The sequence below is a fragment of the Sus scrofa genome, chromosome 15 (assembly GCF_000003025.6).
Source record: "Sus scrofa isolate TJ Tabasco breed Duroc chromosome 15, Sscrofa11.1, whole genome shotgun sequence".
Lineage (NCBI taxonomy): Eukaryota > Metazoa > Chordata > Mammalia > Artiodactyla > Suidae > Sus > Sus scrofa.
In genome coordinates this window covers 16632506-16657700 of record NC_010457.5, presented here as the reverse complement: position 1 = coordinate 16657700, position 25195 = coordinate 16632506, and the positions used below count along the sequence as shown (strand labels likewise).

The 25195-nt window shown below is 36.1% G+C and overlaps 1 protein-coding gene across 5 annotated transcripts in view; it reads right to left on the bottom strand.

Annotated features, from left to right (window-relative positions):
- Positions 1 to 25195, bottom strand: part of ZRANB3 (zinc finger RANBP2-type containing 3) — a 313369-nt gene that overhangs the window by 69959 nt on the left and 218215 nt on the right. For all 5 annotated transcript variants that reach the window (XM_021075255.1, XM_021075253.1, XM_021075252.1 and 2 more), the window contains 2 exons: positions 18871 to 19042; positions 16873 to 16989 (listed from right to left, as the gene is read on the bottom strand). In XM_021075255.1, coding sequence (XP_020930914.1) covers positions 16873 to 16989; positions 18871 to 19042 — 289 coding nt within the window. The remainder of the gene's footprint in view (positions 1 to 16872; positions 16990 to 18870; positions 19043 to 25195) is intronic.

Below are 25195 nucleotides of genomic sequence, written 5' to 3'. Positions count from 1 at the left end.
AACACATTTAACCCCCACTCTTTCTCAATGCTATATTTAAAGGATGCAAAATGTATAGAGAAAAAGAGAATTGGAGAAGGATCAATAGCAAGAGAACATTGGAAGCTGAAAAAGTAGACAGATGCCTGGAAACTGATTAGCCAACCTGGCAGTTTCTAGGCGGCCAGAATGGAAAGTTGAAAAGTACCTGGTTTAAAATGGAGTGATCTAAAAGGTGTTAGGAAAAGTCACCTCTGGAAGTGACGATGGGAGTGTGGCTAAAACAGGAGGGTTGGATAAAAGACTGTTTAAATAGTTAAGTATAACACAGATCACTATCCTTTCCCTACCCATTCCCCATAAGAGGTGACTTCCCAACCCATCCTGGCAGAAAACTATAGAGATTTATTTTCTGGAGAGGGCAAAACATAGGGTATCTGGATGGAGGAATCCTACATGGGTGGTAGGTCATCCTCCAAAAACCATGAGGATTAGGTGAAAGTTACACAATGAACACTAGGGTCTGTCCCTCTCCCTTCACCTCTGGCCAAGGGTTCCAGAACAGACATACTAATGCCCTCTAGACAGGGGAGCAGAATGACAAGAAATGGTTCCTTTCTGGAAAACCTGACTGATGAGAAAAGACTAAAGATACTGATACTGTGGCTCCTCAGCAAGATATCCTGGTCAGATCACTCTTTACTGAAGGCCATAGTTTAAAAGACATATCCATGAAGACGTTCTAGTCAACATTTAATGTCTTACTTGTAAATATAAGCAAACAATCAAGGATCACCAGACATATGTGGAAAACAACCTATATGAACAGATCAACAACGTGGAGAGAGAGAGAAAAAAAAATAGAAGAGATTACATTTTAAAACAAGAACAGGATACTACAAAAAAAGGGAAAGTGTAGGGGAGAAGTATTCTTAGAAATTAAAAATATAATAGTAGGAATTAAAAATGCACTGGTTACTAAGCTGAAGAAATCTTCCAGAAAGTAGATGGAAAATAACAGAGAAAATATAAAAGATAAGAAAATTAGAGGATCAGGCCATAAGGGCATGTATATGAATAACAAAAGTTCTAAGAAACAATACAGAAAAAGGAAATAATTAAAAAATAAAGAATATTTTACAGATCTTAAAGTTGTATGTTTCCAAAGTGGAAGTGGAAAATGCCCATAGAAGTTCTTTCACAATGGATGAAAATGGACCCAGAGTAAGGTCCATTATCATGAAATTTCAGAACACAGACAACAAAGAATTCTATAAGCTTCCAGAGAGAGAAGGAACAGATTTCACAGAAAAAAAAACCAAAAAACAAAAACCAAAAAAACAGAATAAAAACTCTGAATTGCACTGGATACCTCAACATCAGTACTGAAAATTCTGAGAGAAAATGATTTCTGACAATTTATATCCAGCCAAATTAAAAATCAGATGTAAAAGCAGAACAAGGGCATTTATTTTCACATATGCAGCGTTTCAAGCAATTTACCCCCAATGTACTCTTGCTTAGGAGGCTACTGGAGCAAAATAAGGGAGTAAACAAATAAAGAAAATAATAACAAAGTAAGTAGTAATTCAGTACAAGGGGAAATTGAGAAAAATCCCAGATGACAGCTCTGCAGCAGACACAAAGAGCAACAGTCCAGACTGAAGCTACATCAAAAGGCTACAAGGGAAATTTTTTTTAAAGATTATACAATTAATGCAATGCTAATGTTTAATTAACCATATCAAGAGGAGATTGACTAACTAAGGTAAAATTTGAGGATGAATTAGTAAATATGAGGTGTAAAGGAAAATAACATATACATAGTGCATTACATAGTTCACATGTTAATATTATAAACAAAGTTCTAATAATATACATGGTGAATAATAATCAAGCCAAACTAGTAGAAACGTCTATACAATTAGTAAAATTATAACTCTAACTCTTCTTCCTTTTCTATCAATCTATCAATCTACCTACCTCCCAAATTATCACTTTGTTGGAAGAATGAGAATAGGGGAAAGGTCTGGGTTTGAGGACGGGGATGAGGGACAAAAGAGCTAAAATTTTATCCTTCCTATTAGGAAGCCAATTGATGACAGCTAAAATTACAAAGCAACCAGTAATACAAACCAAGAAGCAAGATAAACACATTGCTGAGTGATTTTTAAAATGAGCTAAAAGAAAAGAAAGTGCTTGCCCCAGGGAATAAGTTTAGGGAACTGTTATTTTTTGAAATGTCCGTTTCTCCTCATTTAAATTATGACCATATGTAGTTTGAAAGTAATTTTTAAAACTTAAAAATGGGGGCATTTCAAAATTGAAAAATACCTATTTAAAATTCATGCATCAGACTATAAAGACATAAGATTGATTCGGCAAGCTACATTTCATATGCCTAAGTTTTCCAAAAAATAAAAATTCATACAATGAGACTGGAGGCTGTTAAGAACTTTAGCCTTGGATTTTAGTGCCTCAGAAAGTGGAAATGAAGCCCTCTCAAAATAAAGAGCTATAAATTCCGGATATGTTGTCATGGTAACTGAACCACTTTAATAAACTGCATGTTTGCCTAAAGAGCTATATTTACTGTGATAAGCCTTTCAAAAAGTACATGTCAAGTTGGAGTATTTTTAAGGTACATTCACTTACCAACCATTGCAAACTTTCAAACTATATAATCACTGTATCCCTAGTCTCAGAGACATTCCCCACCTCTTCACAAACAAGATATTTCTTCCAGAGTCTCCTCCACTAACGTCAATGTCTCCTCAGTACAACTTGTACAACAGTATTTTCATCAACCTAAAAGAAACCCTTCACTCTTAGCAACCACTTTACCTGCCACTGTAGGTCTCTGTATCACCCCTAGCTCCAGGTAAACGCTAATCTACTTTCTATCTCTATGGACTGGATTATTTTGACGTTTCATATAAATGGAATTACACAATATGTGGTCTTTTGTGACTGGCTTCTTTATTAGCATAATGTTTTCAATCCACATTGTAGCATTTCTCAGTGTTTAATTTCTTTTCTTATTAGCAAATAACATTCCATTGCATGGATATATCACATTTTATTTGTCCATTCATCAGCTGATATTCTCTTTGCCTCTCTTGTTTTTACTAAATTATCTATTTCAACTTACAGTGCTTCTTATTCATTTATTTATGATAGTTAATTTACCTTTTATCCTGTATTTTTTTAATTAAGTATAGTGGATTTGCAATATTGTGCTACTTTTTGCTGTGTAGCAGAGTGACTCAGTCACACATACAACACATTCTTTTTTTTATATTATTTTCCATGATGGTCTACCCCAGGAGATTGGATATACTTCCCTGTGTTATACACTAAGGACTTATTTATCCATTCTAAATGTAATAGTTGGCATCTACTAACCCCAAACTCCCAATCCATTCCACTCCCTTCCTCTTTCCTCTTGGCAACTACAGGTCTGTTCTCTGTGCCTGTGAATCTGTTTTGGTTTTGTAGATAGGTACATTTGTGCCATATTTTAGATTCCACATATAAGTGGTATCATATGGTGTTTGTCTTTATCTTTCTGACTCACTTCACTTAGTATGATAATCTCTAGTTGCATCTATGTTGCAGCAAAAGGCAGTATTTCATTCTTTTTCATGGCTGAGTAATATTCCATTGTATATGTGTGTATGTACATATGTGTATATATACCACATCTTCTTAATCCATTCACCTGTTGATGGACATTTAGGTTATTTCTGTGTCTTGGCTATTGTGAATAGTGCTGCTATGAACATAGGGGTGCATGTATCTTTATTATTATTACTATTTTTTTTTGTTTTGCTTTTTTGTTTAGGGCTGCACTTGCTGCATATGGAGGTTCCCAGGCTAGGTGTCTAATCAAAGTTACAGCTGCCGGCCTATGCCACAACCACAGCAACACCAGATCTGAGCTGTGTCTGCAACCCACACCACAGCTCACAGCAACGCCGGATTCTTAACCCACTGAGCAAGGCCAGGGATCAAACCCGCAACCTCATGGTTCCTAGTCAGATTTATTAACCACTGAGCCATGATGAGAACTCCTGTGATTTGTAGTTTTTAAAAGGCTATAATAAATAAATTGATGTGTAAAGTATAAAATCTTGTTCCTGTCAGCTCTTCTAGGGAAGCAAGTATTTTCCATATCCATTTACATCACTATTTTAACACTGCCCATTAATTGTGGCTAGAGAGCAATGGGCTAGAAAGGACATCTGTGGGTCATCTGTCCTCTTAATTTTCTCTAGGCAGAGTTATATGCAGTCTTCCAGGCAAATGGGTCTCCGTCCATACTAGTTTTATAGATCTCCAGGATAGGTTTCTTTCTCTACTCTCATTGTTTCTCTTTTTCTTATATCCTACAATGTCTTAGGCAGATGGGAATACAGTACCAGTGCTTCAAATTAGGTCATGTCAGCAAATCAGGTCACATTGATATAATTTTTCATATAGACACTGTGGTACTATATAATACTGTTGACATATGTCATCCTTATGCTGTACAAACACCTAAGCTGTTCTGCCTTTTGAGATGAAGTATTTGTACTTGGGGGATAGAAAGTGTATAAGATTTAAGTATGTTTGTCATTACATTATTGAGCTCTCTTTTTCAGATATTCTTAATAAGAAATTTAATAATGATAATGATAGGCAGCAAATGATAATGATAAACACTAAACAAAGTAAACGACCATAAAATAATTAATGTTACTAGTAAAAAGTCAATTAGGGAAGGATCTCAGATAACTACACTTACTTCTCTTCCTCTATACCATTATTTCTATTGCTGTATAATATTTGTTGAGAATATAAGAGATGAAAATGAACAGATTCTTTAGATCTAAGATCAGCCTAATACTGTCCTAGGAAAAAAAAAAAAGACATAAGTTATATGCATGGTTTAGCCAACTCTCAGTTATTTTCTGGTATATTGTAACCATGTCTCATTTTTGAGAAAACCATTTTAAGAGAAATGCCAGTTATTTTTTTCTATGAACATGATTAAATCAACCAATAATTTAAAACTTCCTGTCATGGTGAGGATGGCAGAATTTCGTTGGAGGAAGGAGATAGTATGTCAGCTGTATGGCTGTGTGGAATGGAGGAAGGCTTTATTAAACATGGGGAGGAAGTTCCCTTGTGGTGCAGTGGGTTAAGGACCTGGTGTTGCCATAGCTGTGTCGCAAGTCACAATTGTGGTGTGAGTTCAGTCCCTGGCCTGAGAACTTCCACATGCCATGAGTGCGGCAAAAAATAAAAGGGAAAATAATTCTCTTGAAAAGTAAGAGTGGTTTAGGTTTTTGAGGTCATAGGAATGATTAAGTTTGGAATTACAGGTGAAGGAATTTGCCCTAGAGAAGAAATACCTCTTTTGTTACAAAAGGAAAGGAAGTAAGGAGGTGTAAAAGGCAAGGAATTCTCAAATGATGAGTTTTATTTTATCTGGGCAGTGGGAATTTTGAGAACCAAGAGGCATAGTTTCTGATTTTGAAGAAAATGACAAAGGTTGAAGTTGTTTCTGCAATTTACTGGAGAAATACAGTAATAATAAGAGCTACCACTTTTACAGTATTTACCATGTGCCAATTATTTCAAGCATATTTTATGCGCCAACTCTTTTAATTCCTACCACTACTCTATGGGTAGTAAGTACTTTTTATCCTCCTTTAAAGGTAGGGGATAGGTGGGGAAACCAAGACACAGGGTTTAAGTGACTACTAAAAGATTCTAAGATTGCAAGCGAAAGAGGCAGCATGTGAACACAGTTTGGGTACAAAGTACATGAACTTCCCCAACATTTCACCAGGATAGCAGAGTAAAATATAATATTTGTTGGTGTAATATTTGTTGGTTTTAAGATGGCTCCTGTTTTCCTATTAGTGATTTTCCAGCATCCTTGTATAGGCATGGAGAAGATACAGAATTTAAAATCCATACAGTTTATGTGTTATCATTTTAAACAATAAGATTTGTTCATGCTTAACTTTAGTTGTAAAGAGTTTATCACTTTATTTATCAATGGATGGAGTTTAGAAATAATTTGAGAATATTGTTCAAAATTGATTTGGCTTTTTAAAAATTATATTAGCTCTTTTGATCAAGGACTTTTATGATCAAATGCCCATGAAATCGACTTTTATGAAAAACATGCTTTTTAAGTCCATAATACTCTTGTCTTTAATTTCTGACTTTGTTTAAATTTGGGTAAACTTAAAGAAGTAAGTCATTCTTGGGAATGTTCTCTCTCATCCATCCTTGCCAGATAGATAGATAGATAAGATAGAATAATTAAAGTGAACAATTACTTTATTATATCTTATCCCCAAAACTTTTATGGAAAGGTCTAGGATCTCAGGTTCTTTTCTAAAATTGTGTTGGTTAATGTGTTAAATTGGGGCCGATCTCTTCTTATATACAGTACTGTAGCCTTGTGCTTCTCATTGTAAAATGGGCTGCTTGTGGAATTTGGTCAATATCAAAAGATTAGATTGTATTAAGAATGCCAGGTTTCTATTTACAGATGTATTTATAAGCATGCCTAGAGATAAGAAAATCACAATTATGATAGTTCATCTATTACTATCTTTGGAAGTTTTCTCTGGGAAAATTTTGGCATGGGGCCCTGTGAAAATGTTCAAAACACTGATATTATAGTATGGAATATCCATTCTTCCTCTGAAGGCTATCTTTCACCAGATTTGAAAATATTTTTTTAGGTTGATGAAATGGTTCCTAAATTGAGAACCATTGTCAGAGGGAAAGGGATAGTAGAAATTAGATTCCTAGCCTTTCTTTTGGTGGTCTGTTGGACAAGCAGGGGGTGAATAAACAGTATATGTTCTCTTTTACTTGTTATTTTCCTTCCTTCATTTAAGATAATTTTAAAGGATAAAAAAGTCCATGCTCTTATACTGGAGAAGTTAATACTGTTAAAATTACCCATGACATTTTTCACAGAACTAAAAAAAATAATCTGAAAATATATGTGAAACTATAAAAGACCCAGAATTGCCAAAGCAATCCCGAGGGAAAAAATCAAAACAGGAGGCATAACTCTCCCAGACTTCAGACAATACTACAAAGCTGCAGTAATTAAAACAGTGTGGTATTGGTACAAAGAACAGACATATGGATCAATGGAACAGAATAGAAAGCCCAGAAATAAACCCACACACCTACTGTCCATCAATTTTTGACAAAGGAGGCAAGAATACAAAATGGGAAAAAGACAGTATCTTCAACAGGTGGTGCTGGGAAAATCAGATAGCTGCATATAAATCAGTGAACTTAGAATACACCCTCACACCAGACACAAAAATAAACTCTAAATGGCTTAAAGACCTAAACATAAGACATGACACCAAAAAGCTCCTAGAAGAAAACATAGGCAAAACATTCTCTGACATAAATCATACAAATGTTTTCTTAGGTCAGTCTCCCAAGGCAATAGAAATAAAGACAAAAATAAACAAATGGAACTTAATCAAGCTTATAAGCTTTTGCACAGCAAAGAAGACCATAAACAAAATGAAAAGACAAACTACGGAATGGGAGAAAACAGTTGCAAAGGATGCAACCAACAAGGGCTTATTAATCTCCAAAATATACAAGCAACTCATACAATTCAACAACAAAAAAACAAGAACCCATTTGGAAAACTGGCAGAAGACCTAATAGATATTTCTCCAGAGAAGACAGGTGGATAGCCAGTAGGCACATGAAAAGATGTTCAACATAGCTAATTGTTAAAGAAATGCACATCAAAATGACAATGAGCTACTACCTCAACCCAGTCAGAAGGGCCATCATCGAAAATAATCTACAAATAATAAATGCTGGAGAGGGTGTGAAAAAAGGAAACCCTCAAACCCTGTTAGTGGGAATGTAAATTGGCACAGCCACTATGGAAAACAGTTTAAATATAGAACTCTCATATGATCCAGCAATCCCACTCCTGGGAATATACCTAGAAAAGACAAAAGCTCAGCTTCAGAAAGATTCATGCACCCCTATATTCACTTCAGCACTATTTACAATAGCCAAGACATGGAAGCAACCTAAATGTCCATCAATGTGGTTCATATATACAATGGAATACTACTCAGCCATGAAAAGAATGAAATGATGCCATTTGCAGCAACATGGATACAACTAGAGATTATCATTCTAAGTGAAGTCAGAGAAACACAAATATCATATAACATCACTTACATGTGGAATCTGGAACATGATACAAATGAACTTATTTACAAAACAGAAAGAGACTGTCTGACACAGAAAACAAAATTCTAATTGCCAGAAGGGAAAGGATATGGGGGGGGGGATAAATTAGGAGTCTAGGATTAGCAGATACACACTACTATATATATAAAACAGATAAACAACAAGGTACTCCTGCATAGTACAGGGAACTATGTTCAATATCCTATGTTTAACCATAATGGAAAATAATATGAAAAAGAACAAATGTATACATAAAATTGAATCACTTTGTTGTATACCAGAAACTAAGACAACATTGCAAATCAAATATACTTCAATTAAAAAAACAAAAAATGACTATTTTTTGGTAGGTTCCTCACCTCTCAAACTTTACAGAATTGAAGAGTTAGGGTCTTGTTCTGGATTAGGCTTTGGCTAGCAAGAACGTTGTAGCTGTTTTTTTGTGTGTTTTTGTCTTTTTAGGGCCACACCCACAGCATGTGGAGGTTCCCAGGCTAGGCGACGAATAGGAGCTGTAGCCACTGGCCCATGTCATGGCCACAGCTACAGCAGATCTGAGCCACGTCTGCGACCTACACCACAGCATACAGCAACAACAGATCCTTAACCCGCTGAGTGGGGCCAGGGATTGAACCTGCATCCTCATGGATACTAGTCAGATTTGTTTCCATTGAGTCATGACGGGAACTCGGTAGCTGGTTTGACCATCTATCCAGATCATTAAAACTTTCTCCATATCAGTAATAAGACAATGTTGCTTTCTTATTATTCATGTGTTCACTGGAGTAACATTTTTAATTTCCTTCAAGAACTTTTCCTTTGAATTCACAACTTGGCTAACTGTTCAAGGCAAGAAGCCTAGCTTTTGGCCTGTCTCAGCTTTCAACATGCCTTCCTAAGCTTCACTAAGCTTAATCATTCCTAACTTTTGATTTAAAATGAGAGATGTGCAACTCTTCCTTTCACTTGAAAACTTGGGGACCACTGTAGGGTTATTAATTGGCCTAATTTCAATATTGTTATGTCTCAAGGAATAGGGAAGCTCAAGGAGAGGGAGAGAGATGGGGGAACACTTGGTCGGTGGAGCAGTCAGAACAAACACATTTATTGCTTAAATTCACCATCTTATGTGGACACTGTTCCAGGTGTCTGAAAACAATTATAATATTGATATCAAAAGAACACTGGTCACAGATCACCATAACAAGAATTATAATAAAAAAGTTTGAAATATTTTGAGAATTGCCAAAATGTGACTCAGGGACATGAGTGAGCAAATGCTGTTGGAAAAATAATGCCACTAAGACTTGTTGGACATAGCATTGCTACAAACTCTCAATCTGTAAAAAATGTGATCTGCAAAGTACAATAAAGCAAAGCTCAACAAAATGAGGTATGCCTGTAGCTACCATTCTTTTTCTAAAGTGCAAATCTATCATTTTACTCTACTACAAAATACCTGATTGCTCAGAACCCCTAGGATAAATGACACACTATGAACTGTGACCTTCATGATGTGGGGTTACTGCTATGATCTCCAGCCTAGTCATTCTCAGAATTCCTCCCTGACATGCTGGCTTTCATCATGATGACTCACTTCTGGTTCCCTAAATGTGGCATGTCTGGTTAATCTATGTGAGTATGCACAAACTATGCACCTGTCTGAAATATACTCCATCCAGCCCCACCCCCTTCCCTTTTCACTCCCCTCTATTTAGTTGGCTAAATCTTATTTGTTCAAACCTTGTAACATTTTTCCTGAACCCCCAAGACTGGGCTGGGCATCTTCTCCTAAGTCCTTCCACAACACTCTGTTTTTTAAAAAACACTCAATATACTCTGCTGTCGTTGAACATTTATTTTGTGGTCTTCCCCAAGAGACCACAAGTTCCTTGAGAGGTAGACACTATGTCTTGTTCACCACGCCTCTCTAGTGGCAAGCATAATCCTTGCCACATCGTAAGCACTCAATAAATATGTGTTGAATTGGTCAGGAAGACACTTAGTCAAAGACAGGAAGCTTCAACACTAGTATGCATACCACACAGTAACTAATTTATCATCTCTGGTATTTCAAAAGTTCATTTACAAATTGGTTTCGGAGAACTTCAAAATGCATTTTTTTCATGGACACAATATTAAATGTAAATGATTACCAGATACCTCCCCACAAGGTTAGCTACATCTATAATGTAGAAAACTGCATTATTTATAGTTATTTTAAACTCTAACTACTGAGTATCAATAATATTTCTGGGGAAAACGTATTAAGAATTCCAGTGTGCTAAGGCTATCAACTAATTATTTCTGATTGCAGCCCAGGAATAGAAATATATAGTTACAATTTACATAGGTGATTGAGGACAGAGGTTCTAAAAGGGAGGCAATGAAAAAGAATTAAAAACTAGGAAGTCGAGATGGTAAGGATTGGTCTGCTGCTGCCAATCATCTTTGTCCCAATCTGGGAAAAGTGACTTTTTAACCTCCTTTTTCTTCAAGGATCCTAGGAATTAGATGCAACTTCCTACTGACTATTAGCCACTGCTGATTCTAACTAGGACGTCTTACCACACATTGGACATTACCTAAAAGGTTTTCATTTATATTCTTTTCCTTTAAGCAGCATCTTATACTCAGTAGTAAGTACAAAGAGAGCTAAGCAAGCAAACAAAAAACAAGATAGCTATTAACTCTAAGAAAAACAACAGTTGTACAAGAAAAGAAATGTAATTATAGCTCAACTGTGAAATGTTTAACAGAATCATTATACTGCAAACAATGAATACTGATCAAACCAAAAATTATGAAATGGAAAAATCGAACAAGGAATGCACTGTAAATATTTTCTAATAATCCATAGTTTGTATTTTCAAAACACTGTCTTTCATACAGCATACTTTTATTATTTATTTACTTTTCTTTTTTTTTAGGGTCACACCTGTGGCACATGGAAGTTCCCGGGCTAGGAGTCGAACTGGAGCTGCAGCTGCAGACCTACACCACAGCCATGGCAACACTGGATCCCAGCTACATTTGCAACCTACACTACAGCTTGAAGCAATGCAGGATCCGTAACCCACTGAGCGAGGTCAGGAATTGAAGCTGCATCCTCATGGACACTATGTTAGGTTCTTAACCTGCTGAGCAACAATGGGAACTCCATACTCTATACTTTTAAACACTGTGAGTACTAATGTTTTGAGTGCCATTTGTTTTTCCTTTGAAGTATATGCATTCTTGCACAGGAAAAGATGCTCAACATCATTAATTATTAGAGAAATGCAAATCAAAATTACAATGAGTTATCACCTCACACCAGTCAGAGGGGCCGTCATAAAAAAGTCTACACAGTAAATGCTGGAGAGGTTGTGGAGAAAAGGGAACCTTCTTATACTGTTGGTGGGAATGTAAATTGGTGCAACCACTGTGGGGAACAGTATGGAGGTTCCTTAAAAAACTAAAAATAGAACTACCATATAGTCCAGCAATCCCTCCCCTAGGAATATATCCAGAGAAAACCATAATTTGAAAAGATGTATGTACTCCAATGTTCACTGTAGCACTATTTACAATGGCCAAGACATGGAAGCAACCTAAATGTGCATCCACAGAGGAACAGATAAAGAAGATGCAGTACAAAAATACAATGGAAAATTACTTGGCCAAAAGAGAATGAAATGATGCCATTTTTAGCAACATGGGTGGACTCAGAAATCATCATACTAAGTGAAGTAAGTAGACAGTAAAAGACAAATATCATATGAGATCACTACTATGTGAAATCTAATAAAACTTACACAAAAGAACTTATTTACAAAACAGAAACAGACTCAAACATTTCAATACAAAACTTATGGTTACCAAAGGGGAAACGTTTGGGGGAGGGATAAGATGGGATGTTGGGACTGATATATTCACACTGCTATAAATGGAGTGGATAAGGACCTACCGTATAGCACAGGGAAATCTACTCAATATACTATAGTGACCCATATGGGAAAGAAAATCTGAAAAGGAATGGATATATGTGTATGTATAACTGATTCACTTTGCTGTACACCTGAAACTAACACAACATATTAAATCCACTATACTCCAATAAAATTTGAAAAATAAAAAATTTTAAAAATTTAAAAATGTATGTGCTTTTTGATTTTTTTTGTGTGTGTCTTTTGTCGTTTTAGGGCCGCACCTGAAGCATATGGAGGTTCCTAGGCTAGGGGTCTAATCAGAGCTGTAGCTGCCGGCCTACCTATGCCACAGCCATAGCAATGCCAGATTGGAGCCGCATCTGCAACCTACACCACAGCTCACGGCAACGCCAGATCCTTAACCCAATAAGAAAGGCCAGGGATCAAACTCGCAACCTCATGGTTCCTAATAGGATTCGTTTCCAATGTGCCATGATGGGAACTCCGGTATGTGCTTTCTATAACCAATGTTCCTACACAAAGGATGGGATATTCTAAAACATGTACGCTACTAAAGTTTTTATAAATTAACTTTCATATTTAAGAAATGATTCAGGAGTTCTCTTGTGGTGAAGCAGGTTAAAGATCCAGTGTTGTCACTTAAGCAGCATGGGTCACTGTGTGGTGCAGGTTCAAACCCTGGCCTGGGATTTCCATATACCGTGAGCACAGCCCCCGCCCCCCCAAAAAAAGAAAGAGTAGGAAAGAGGGAAGGAAGAAAGGTAAGAAGAAGGAACCACTTCAAGTTAATTTTATGTATGGTATGAAATAATGAACAAGACTCATATTTGGAGTCTCCATTGTGGGGCAGAGGAAACAAATCCAACTAGTATCCAGAAGAATGCGGGTTTGATCCCTGGCCTCCCTCTGCGGGTCAGGGATCCCAAGTTGCTGTGGCTATGGTGTAGACTGGCAGCTGCAGCTCTTATTCAATTCCTAGCCTGGGAACTTCCATACGCTTCGGGTGTGGTCCTAAAAAGCCCAAAAAAAAAAAAAAAAAAAAAAAAAAAAAAAGCGACTTTTTTTTTTTCCCTTGATAGGCATCTAATCGCCCTAGTACAATTTGTTGAAAAGACCATCATTTCCCCATTATCTTGTCTCTTTCCCAAGATCAGTAGACATCGAGGTCTATTTCTGAGCTCTCTTTTCTGGTTCATTATCCTAAACGTCTATCTTTTTTTTTTTTTTTTTTGTCTTTTTGCTATTTCTTTGGGCCGCTCCCGCGGCATATGGAGGTTCCCAGGCTAGGGGTCGAATCGGAGCTGTAGCCACTGGCCTACGCCAGAGCCACAGCAACGTGGGATCCGAGCTGCGTCTGCAACCTACACCACAGCTCACGGCAACGCCAGATCCTTAACCCACTGAGCAAGGGCAGGGACCGAACCCGCAACCTCATGGTTCCGAGTCGGATTCGTCAACCACTGCACCACGACGGGAACTCCCTAAACGTCTATCTTTATGCAAATATCACAAAGTCTTAGCACTGTAACTTTATAGTAAATATATTATGTGGTGTGAGTCTTCCAACTTTGTTCAGAATTACTTTGGCTACAGTAAGTCCTTTGCATTATCTCATAAATTTTACATCCAGTTTGTCAATTTCTACACAAAAGACTACGGGAATTTTTTTTTTTTTTTGTCTTTTGTCCTTTTAGGGGCGCACCCGAGGCATATGGAGGTTCCCAGGCTAGGGGTCGAACCGCAGCTACGGCTGCCGGCCTACACCACAGCCACGAAACACCAGATCCGAGCCACGTCTTCGACCTACACCACAGCTCACCACAACGCTGGATCCTTAACCCACTGAACGAGGCCAGGATCGAACCCGCGTCCTCATGGATGCTAGATTCGTTTATGATGGGAACTCTAGGAATTTTGACTATCATTGTATTGAGTACACAAATTAATTTAAAGAGAATATGTATCTTAACAATATCAAGTATATTTTTCTTGAATTTATCCCAAAGTAGCTCATGTTTATTAATGCTATTGTAAACTGTACTTTTTAAAATTCCCAATTTCTAATTTTTTATTGCTAGTATACAGAACTACAAATGATTTTTAGTTTGTGATTTTAATGAATAAAATCACTCATTACTTCTAGTAGCTTAAAGAGGTCTTTGATTTTCTATGTGGACAATCTTACTTCTCTTCAATCTGTATAGCTTTTATTTCTTTTTCTAGCATACAGCACAGTTAAAAACAATGCCTAAGCAAACAGTACTGAACAAAAGTGGTGAGAGTATACCCTTTTATTTTGAATCTGATGTTAGGGGAATAGCATTCAGTCTTTGAGCATTAACTATGATGATAATTTTGTTTTTCACAAATAGTCTTTGAGCATTAACTATGATGATAATTTTGTTTTTCACAAATAACCTTATAACCTTTTACTGGGATGAGGAAGTCCTTTTCTTTACTTTTCTTTTCTTTTTTTTGTCTTTTTAGAGCTGCACCCATGGCATATGGAAGTTTCCAGGCTAGGGGTTAAATAGGAGCTGCAGCTGCGGCCTACACCACAGCCATAGCCACAGCCATGCCAGAACCTACCCACATCTCCGACCTGCACCACTGCTCATGGCAATGCCAGGTCTTTAACCCACTGAGCAAAGCCAGGGATAGAACCTGCATCCTCATGGATGCCAGTCAGATTCATTTCCACTGAGCCATGACGGACACTCCAGAAAGTCCCTTTCTACCCTTAGTTTGCTGAGATGTTTTATCATGATTGGATGTGGAATTCTATTAAATGCTTTCATTGGGATAATCATATTGTTTTCTGTTTTTAGGTTGTTAATGTGGTGAAATATGTTGAATAACTTAATATTATACAAGCATTTTGCTGGCATAAATACTTTGTTACATATTGGTAGACGTGATTTGCTAATATTTCGTTAAGGATTTTTACATTTATGAAGGATATTGGTCTGTAGTTTTCTTCTGATGTGTTGACCTGCTATTGGTATCAGAGTAATCCCAGCTTCAAAAAATTATTTGGGAGGTATTTATTTCTCTTTTGTTTTATAAAAAAGTTTTAGTTATTAGTTTTAGTTAATTAATATATATGTACATACTTATGACTATTATGAGTAACTAATGAATTGACTAACTTATCTTTATGTAAGTTTCCTCTTTAATCATTTTGAAGCCTACATTATCTCATATTAATATTTTTCTATTTCAGTTTTACTTTGATTATTATTTTCATCCATTTATTTTTAACCTTTAACCTTCATACTTAAGGAAAATTTCTTAGCAATATCAAATAATTTGTGCAATTGGACAATTCATGCCTTTTAATTGCTGGGTTTAGAGCATTTATATTTAATGAAATTACTGATAAAACTAGATATTTAAACCTATAATTTTTAGCTGAAGAAAATGAAAACACTAACTCAAGAAGATATATGCACCCCCATATTAACTGCAGGATTATTTACAATAGTCAAGACAACTTAAGTGTACAATGATGGATGAATGGATAAATAAAAAGTAGTATTTATATACATATATATGTGTGTATTTATATATACATGTGTGTTTGTATATTTATATCACAGAGACAATGGAGTATTATCCAGCCATAAAGGGAAGGAAATCTTGAAATTTGCAACAACATGGATGAACCTTAAGGGCATTGTGCTAAGGGAAATAAGTCAGAAAGGAAAGACAAATACCGTTTATATGCAGAATCTCAAAAAACAAATAAACCAACTCACAAATAAAAGTGAAAAAAACTAAAGACATATGCAAAAACATGGATCACTATTCAAAAGCTATAGGCTAAGTGAAATAAGCCAGATACAAGGCTACCTACCATAGGATTCCATTTTTGCGACATTCTGAAAAAGGCAAAATTATAGTGATAGAAAGCAGATCTGTGACTGCCGAAGTCTAGAGAATAAGTGTGAGGGAAATGAAGAAAGACCGAGGTGCATGAGGAACTTTGGGGGGTAATGGAAATATCCTTTATCTTGACTGTAGTGGTGACCGACTATACACATTTGTTAAGCCTCATCAAACCACACATTTTAAAAGGACAAATTTCACTGTATGTAGATTATACCCCAGTAAACCCCTCTTTAGAAAATTACGTTATAAAAAAATCTCAGAATTGGAGATGGATGACACTCATTAGTGAGGGTAAGTCCAACCATACTGGTAAAAACAACAACGTACAATGAGATGACCTGATAGTCACGCTGAGATGTAAAAACCCCAAAAGCCTCTAATTTGCACTTTTGGGCAAACAGAACATGAGCACATCTATCTCTGTAAGGATCTAAGAACATAATACCAATTAAAAATGATTGACTTAAATAAAAAAAGATTATTCATAGCAATTATGTAGTAAAACCATGGGAAAAGCTGGCAACAAAGATGAATATCTGTAAGTCCTTTAAATTAGAAAGTGTAAAATACATTATACTCCTTCATCAAAGTATACCTATACATAGAAAAGGATCAATATATGAACAGGTATCATGGTGTTCATTACTCTACTGCTCACCTTGAATATGTCTGAATTTTTCTGTAATAAAGTTAAAAAATTAAAGGGAAAAGATATGCTGCAGTATGCAAATAAGTTGCTTAATTTAAAAATTAAATATATTAAATAATTTGTATCAAGACAACTTGTCATGTATCATGATGGCCCAGCCACAAGTACCTTGGCAATAGCAGTTTGTTTAAACATCCGAGTAATCAACCCCATGATGGACTCAGTGGCACCTGAATTTGGACCCCTCATTAATTTTTCCCACTCTTCAAAGCTGGAATTTAATTCCTATGTAGAAGAAAATAACAATGTTTAGAAATACAGCATAAAGAATGGAGCAATTAAATGAATCATATCCTACTTATTTAAATATATATATATATATAAGAAAATTCCCAAAGATGTCAATGTGTTCATTTAAAAACCTTGGTGTAGAGGTGGCCGTAGTTCAGTCACATAGTTGTGACTGAAAGCAATGACAGAAAGCAATGACAACTTGTACTAGAAAGCCAAGCCCTTAGCTAACACCGTAAATCAAACAATTGAAGCTTTCTCTTACATAGGAACGTTTAGTAAAAATAAAAATTTAAGAAAATTTTAAATAAAATAAAATTTTTAAGTAAAAATAAAAATTTTAAAGAAAGCACAGCAGTGAAAATATATAGTAGCAAAGTTTTTTTATTAAAATGTGTGATTTTATGTTGCTGCGGCTGCGGCGTTGGTCACAGCTGTGGTGTAGGTCACAGTTGTGGCTGGGATTCAATCTCCAGCCCAGGAATTTCCATGCAGCAGATGTGGCCATTTAAAAAAAAAAAAAAAAAGGTATGATTTTATTTGAGTAAGCATAAAGACTTGAGGAATATTATTTAAATAAAAATAATGTAATCACATACTAAAATTTTTTTTCTTTGTAATGTTAAAATAGCGAATACAGAAAATAAGAAAACTTATTATATTGTATATATTATGAGCTATTTAATATAAAATCTCAACATTTACAAATTGCCTATATTAAGCTTTCAAGGTAACACAAGGCAAAAAATAGCTTTTGTTGACAACGCCACATGCAGATTTGAAGAAATTTCAGTGAATATGTAAGCACTGTACTCCTCAAAAGTGTAGATAAGGATTAGTTAAAACACAATTTTGGTTTTCTAATATGTGAACTTCACATCTTACAACATGATCACAGAATTTAAAGATTTAAGAACATGGGGTTGTGGAGTTCCTGCCATGGCTCAGCGGTTAATGAATCTGACTAGCATCCACGAGGAAGCAGGTTTGATCCCTAGTCTTGCCCAGTGGGTTAAGGATCTGGCGTTGCTTTGAGATGTGGTGTAGGTCAAAGACACAGCTCAGACCCTGTGTTGCTGTGGCTGTGGTGTAGGCCAGCAGTTACAGCTCCAATTAGACCCCTAGCCTGGGAACCTCCATATGCCACGAGTGCAGCCCTAAAAAAAAAAAAAAAAAAAAAAAGGCTGCATTCAAATTATTATAAGAGACAGGTACTCATACTTGAAAAAAACTCCTAGAGCAAAAAACACAACTTCTTGGAGTTCCAGTTGTGGCTCATCAGAAACAAACATGACTAGTATCCATAAGAATGTGGGTTGGATCCCTGGTCCCACTCAGTGGGTTAAGGATCTGGCATTGCCATGAGCTGTGGTGTAGGTCTCAGATATGGTTTGGATCTGGCATTGCTGTGGCTGTGGGGTAGGCCGGCTGCTGCAGCTCCAACTTGACCCCTAGCCTGGGAATTTCCACATGCCATACCTGCAGTCCTAAAAGGAAAAAAAAAAAAAAAAAAGTAAAATAAACAAAAACAAACACAACTTCCTTTGCTACTATTGGGTTTTGCATCCTACAAATACTTAGAATTCTTAATACTAAATATATGTCTCAATTGAAGTGCTTTTTTTCTATATTCAGCAGAAATATATTTTTTAATGACTAAGATACTAAATCTTTTCATATTACTTGACGACTAAATTTAAATTTTTTCTGCTCTCTTCTTGAAATGATACAAAGCCGATCCATATGGCTCTATTAATTAAATCTATTTTAAGAAAGCAGACTTTTCCTTTTGTGAAATATGAAATACATGCAATCTCTCATAGTATAATTTAAAATGATTTCAAATAAGACTTTCAATCAAACATGGGTTCTCACCTTGGCTGCTGCTGATGGAAGATCAAATGGAATACGTTGTCTGATTTTAGGGGGCAGCTGGGTTAAAACTTCAGTCTTTAATCTTCTAATCATTATGTCACTTAATAGCTGATGAAGTTCATTAAGATTTGATGCCCCTCTACAATCCCACTGAGGCCTTTTACCAAAATATCTGTTAATATGAAGAAAAAACATGCAGCAAAGCTGAAAGCTAGAGTAAGAAAACAATTTATCCACCATGTCCTTCCTTTAATGATCAGGCTCCATGATGCCGGTTTTACTTTTATTTCTGAATGCAAATTAGTTTCAAAAAGCTCCATTTTAGAAATAGCAATGAATAAGATTATACATGACTCTCATCTATAGGAAATGTTAGTGTTTAAACATAGTGTTTATACTGAGTTAATGCAAGGCTAGGATGAACTGACAACTGAATACCACCGGCATTGGGCGGGCTCACATATGTCAGTGCGCTTAGCAGATCTAGCCCTAACTAAGCACTAACTATCAGTACCCCAGCCAGTCTACATAACAACCAAAACCACCTAAAATATTGTCCACAAACTCTAGGAGACAATGTTATCTCTCACTGAGCTATTAAGCATGGGAGGTGAATCACTTGGTGATCTCTTCTTCCTTTGAAAATACTGGATTGATAGCAAAGGGAGGGGGGAAGGCACAAATTATTATGAAAGAGAGGGGAGAGAAAATGTTAGAGTGTAAGTGATCTCAACAAACATTTAGAAGTCTGACATACAAGTGGTAGCTGACTTGACAAAAGAAGGCAAGCTACAAATTAAAATACTTGCAAGAAGAAAGTTATCCTCTAGATCTCTAAGATTAGGAGTTGGAGGCACCAAGCACTGTGGGTAGGTATTAAATCTGGTGGATCTATTGAACTTAGGTATCCAGAGAGCTGGTCTGATAGTGTCCCTCTATCACTATGACAACCCACACACAAATTCACAAAATTTCCCATCATCTTCTATGGGCCTAGTATTAAAAATAGCTATTAGAGAATAATTAACAAAGGAAAAAAATCCTGCTGGGTCGTAATAAACTCATAATATTAATAATTAAATAATTACTCATTTTGGTGGGATTTTATTTTTATTTTTATTTTTTTTTTTGCTTTTTAGGGCCACACCTGTGGCATATGGAGGTTCCCAGGCTATGGGTTTAATTGGAGCTATAGCTGCTGGCCTGAGCCATAGCCACAGCAACACCAGATTTGAGATGCATCTTCGACCTACACCACAGCTCATGGCAATGACAGATCCTTAACCCACTGAATGAGGCCAGGGATGGAACTGCAACCTCATGGTTCCTAGTCAGATTCGTTTCTACTGTGCTAAGATGGGAACTCTGGGATTTAAAGGTATTTTAACACAAATAGTGTCATTGTGAGGAATTTGGAACTTGCTAATATTGATTTTTTTTAGTTTAATGTATTTTGATAACAAACATACAGTAATTGTACCAACAACATTAAAAACATGTATTTGCATGTACAACTAATTAGAAAAATATAGCGAATGGATGGAAGTACTGTGTGATAAAATTACAGATACTATTTAGTTGTCATCAATACAAAAATATATTTGGGGATCTCCCCTATGGCATAGTGGGTTAAAAATCTGACTGTAGCAGCTTGGGTTGCTGCAGAGATCAGCCCAGCACAGTGGGTTAAAGGATCTGGTGTTGCTGTGGCTGTGGTGTAGGTTGTAGCTGGAGCTTGGAATCAATCCCTGGCCTGGGAACTTCTATATGTCGTGGGCATGGCTGAAAAAAAGAAAGAGAGAAGGAAAAAAAAAAGAAATGTATTTGTTTATAAAAAAAAAGGCATTAGCATTGCAAAAAACTTAATAAGTTTGTCCATAATTGTTATAAACCGAATTACTGAAGAGTCTCCTTGTGGCCCACTGGATTAAGAGTCTGGTGTTGTCATTGCAGCAGCTCAGATAGCTGCTGTTGCATGGGTTCAATCCCTGGCCTGGGGACTTCCACATGCCATAGGTGTGGCCAAAAAAATTAACTGAGTTACTAAAGCTTGTTCATTTAAGTCTTCTGTCTTCCTTTAATGCTTTAGTCTCCATATTAATACTAAAAATTTACACACTAATGAAAATTTTAAAAATACTTGCCAATACCTGATTTTGTCACCTATTTTTCCATTCACAATCAAGATACTTAGGTATAATATGACCTCATGGTAAAACAAACAAGCAAAAAAACCCCTCAAACTTATTGTTGACAATTATATCTCAATAAAACTGGACAAAAAACAACAGGAAAGAAACTAATGTTTTAAAACTATAGATAATGGAAAGAAGGATCTGCTGGATATTGTTTTTGAGGATGAAAGGTTTGCCATTAAAATGGATTCTTAAGCACGCTCTCCACCACTGCAACATATTTTGCAGGTGTACAACATGCTAGGTGAAAGTCTTTTGGCACAATTATTCCACTTTGGTACAGACATACAGACAACATACAGGTATCTTCACATAGGCCAAACACACAGGCCTCACCTGCCTCCTACAGAGCACCATTAGTTATGTTCCTTAAGCACGGGTCTGTTTTGACACTGAAACAATCTAATTTTAGATGCTATACAGTACCAGGCTTATACCGATGAGGCTTCCTTCCCCCTCCAGGAGAGGGCTCACACCCGATCCTTAACCCACTGAGTGAGGCCAGAGATCAAACCTCACAGACATTACGTTGGGTTCTTAACCCGATGAGCTACAATGGGAACCCCTCCATTTTGTTTCTGTAAGCATACTTCAGAGATACCATGGGTCCAGACCACCACAATAAAGCAAATATCACAATAAGTGAGTCACACAAATTTTTTGGTTTCCCATTGCGTGTAAAAAGTTATGTTTATACTATAGCATTTTAAAAAACAATGTACATGCTCTAATAAAAAATACTGTATTGCTAAAAAATGCTAACCATCATATGAACCTTCACTGACTGCAATAATAATATCAATGATCACTGATCTCAAACACCATAACAACTATAATAATAATAATAAAAATGTATGAAATATTATGAGAATGAATTACTCAAATGTGATATGGAGACATGAAATGGGCAAAGAGCACTGGGAAAATGGTGCAGACAGAGCTGCCTGATGCAGGGTTGCCAGAACCTTCAATTTGTAAAAAATGCAATATCTAAAAAGCACAGTAAAATAAGGAAGCATGCCTGTACTTTGTGTTCTGGTTGTTTATAATAAGCAAATAATGCTTTTGTAATTTAAAAAATTCAATTCAGGGAAAATATCACAACAAACTTCACAATGTGAAAATGTATAAATACCTACATACGTCTCCAAATTCAGGAAAATAAGACATTTTCATTAATTAACTGGATACACATCTAATGCTTTTCTGAACATTTTCCACTGCTTATACTTTGACTGCATTGATTCTTTATATAACAACTTTGTAATATTTTCTTTAAAAAAATCATAATACATATTTTACCCAAGTATAGGTGATCAAATTTTATTTTTCATTGAAAACAGTTTTTAGGAGTTCCTGCTGTGGCACAGTTAAGAACCCATCTGCAGTGGCTTGGGTCACTGGAGAGGTGCAGGTTAGGATCCCTGGCTCAGTGCAGTGAGTTAAAGGATCCTGGAGGTACAATGTAGGTCATAGCTGTGGCTCGGATTCATTCCCTGGCCTGGGAACTTCCATATGCGGTGGGTGCAGTTGTTTTTAAACAACAACAACAAAAAACATCATTTTAAAAAGTTTCAGGTTCATAATTTATTATTGGTAGGTTGTATAAAAATTTTTTGAACTGTTGTCAAAACTGAAATAACTTCCATCAAGTTTCTGCCACATATGAGCTGTAAGAAGGGGAAGAGGACCTCCGCTGTGGCTCATGTCATAACTACTCTGCAGTGGCTCTAGTTCTATCCCTTGCCCAGGAACTTCCAAATGCCACACATGAGGGAAAAAAAAAAGAGAAGTGGAAGAAGTACTTACAGATAAATCCTCTGGCTCTACACAATTTAACCACCCTGCTTCTCCTCCAGGACCCACATCCTTTAAACAAGTTGCTAGAGGATAAGTTCATACTGCAGTACAACACGTAGTATTCCTGGAAAGCATCCCTATGTTGGAATGGCTAGCTATTACCTAACAATACCTAACAAGGAAATTTACTGAAAACTTCATAAATATAGCCCACTAAGCTCAAACTAAATGTGTCCCCAATACAGTTTCCTCTTAGCTTGTCTGACAAAGTGCTTGCTGACACTCAACATTACAACATAATTAAATATGTATGTGTATATATGTGCATATGTGTATATACATATATGACAATGGTGGACTGAAAAGAGATCTTTCAATCTATTGAGATTAAAGTAGCCTACTTCTGGAGTTCCTACTGTGGCGCAGCGAAAACGAATCCGACTAGGAACCATGAGGTTGAAGGTTCGATCCCTGGCCTCGCTCAGTGGGTTAAGGATCTAGCGTTGCTGTGGCTCTGGCATAGGCCAGCGGCTATACAGATCCGATTAGACCCCTAGCCTGGGAATCTCCATATGCCACAGGAGCAGCCCTAGAAAAGGCAAAAAGACAAAAAAAAAAAAAAAAGTCTTCTAAAGTAGCCTACTTCTATAAATTTGATAGGACATAAAATTGAAAATTGCCAAAGTCCCTCCATAGAGCCTTGAAATGGGCCTACTACATGTGAGGGATTCTGAAATTTAAAGTTCATTAGTTTTACGTCAAGGAAAGAAAATTATAAAACAAATTTGTAAGTACAATAGCAAAGAAGTAAGGTGTATACAGGAAAGAGGAAAGGTAGAAATAAAAAAATATTTTTTAAGGGCAAAGTAGTAGCAGTATGGTTTAGGGTAGAATTAAAGAACTAAACATAAAGGAAATGTAATTCGCAACAAATTAAAATTAGCAGTATTTCAAATGTCTCTAAAGAATTTATGAAACATGAACCTTGAAAACTTTCAGAATTACTACAGCCATTTTCTCATTCAACTTTTTACAAAGTAAAAATTTGTTTCTCCTTTTCTAAACAAGAATAAACACAATCTTTCTATCTTCCTTTTTGACCATATATAATTAAAAAAGAAGGCATGTTTCAATAGGCACTTAATATTGGTTTGCGATAATGAAATAGGAAGTTTATGGCCACTCCTTTTTATTGCTGAGTAATACATTCCACTGTATGGCGATTTCATGATTTATTTGTGCATTCACCAACTGAAGGACATCTGGACAGTTTCAAGCAACTATAAGTAAAAACTGCTGTAAACATTTACATATATATTTTTTGAGTAAACATATGTTTTCATTTATCTTGACTAAATACCCATAATGGGATCTTTGTATTATACGGTGAGAATATGTTTAACTTTATAAAAAATTGGCATAGTTTCCCCACAAAGTTCCTATGCCGTTTTGCATTCCACCAGCAATGCATGTGACATCAAGTTGTTCAGCAGCATTGCCATCATTTGGTATTGTCAGTCTGTAAACATTTTATCTCTTTTAATGCATGTATACTGGTTATTTCATTGTGGTTTTAACTAGCATTTCTCTAATAAACATTGTTCAAGTGCTTAATTGACCTCACCTTATCTTTTTGGTGAGGTCTCTCTTTCAACCATTAAAAATTTTGTTTGTTTTATAATTGAGTTTTGAGATATTTGATATAGTCTTTTATAAATTGTTTTCGTATATTCTTAAATGTATATATTTATACACACATGAATTTATTATACATTCCTTTACCAAATAGGTGCTTCACAAATATTTTGCCTCATCTGTGGCTTATCCATTCATTCCCTTGCCAGTGTTTTAAAAAGAGTTTTTCAGGAGTTCCCGTGGTGGTACAGTGATTAACGAATCTGACTAGGAACCACGAGGTTGTGGATTCGATCCCTGCCCTTGCTCAGTGGGTTAACGATCCGGCGTTGCCGTGAGCTGTGACATAGGTCGCAGATACGGCTCGGATCCTGCATTGCTGTGGCTCTGGCGTAGGCTGGCAGCTACAGCTCTGATTAGACCCCTAGCCTTGGAAATTCCATATGCTACGGGAGCGGCCCAAGAAATGGCAAAAACACAAATAAGTAAGTAAGTAAGTAAATAAATAAATAAATAAATAAAAAGAGCTTTTCAATGTTTATGAAGTAAAATTTATCACATTTATCTTTTATAGGTCATGCTTTTTGTGTCTTATAAAAAATGTTTGCCTACCCCAAGGTCACAATGATTTTTCTCCTTTATTTCCTTCAAAAAGTTTTATAGTTTTACATTTTATAGTTAGGTTTACAATCTAT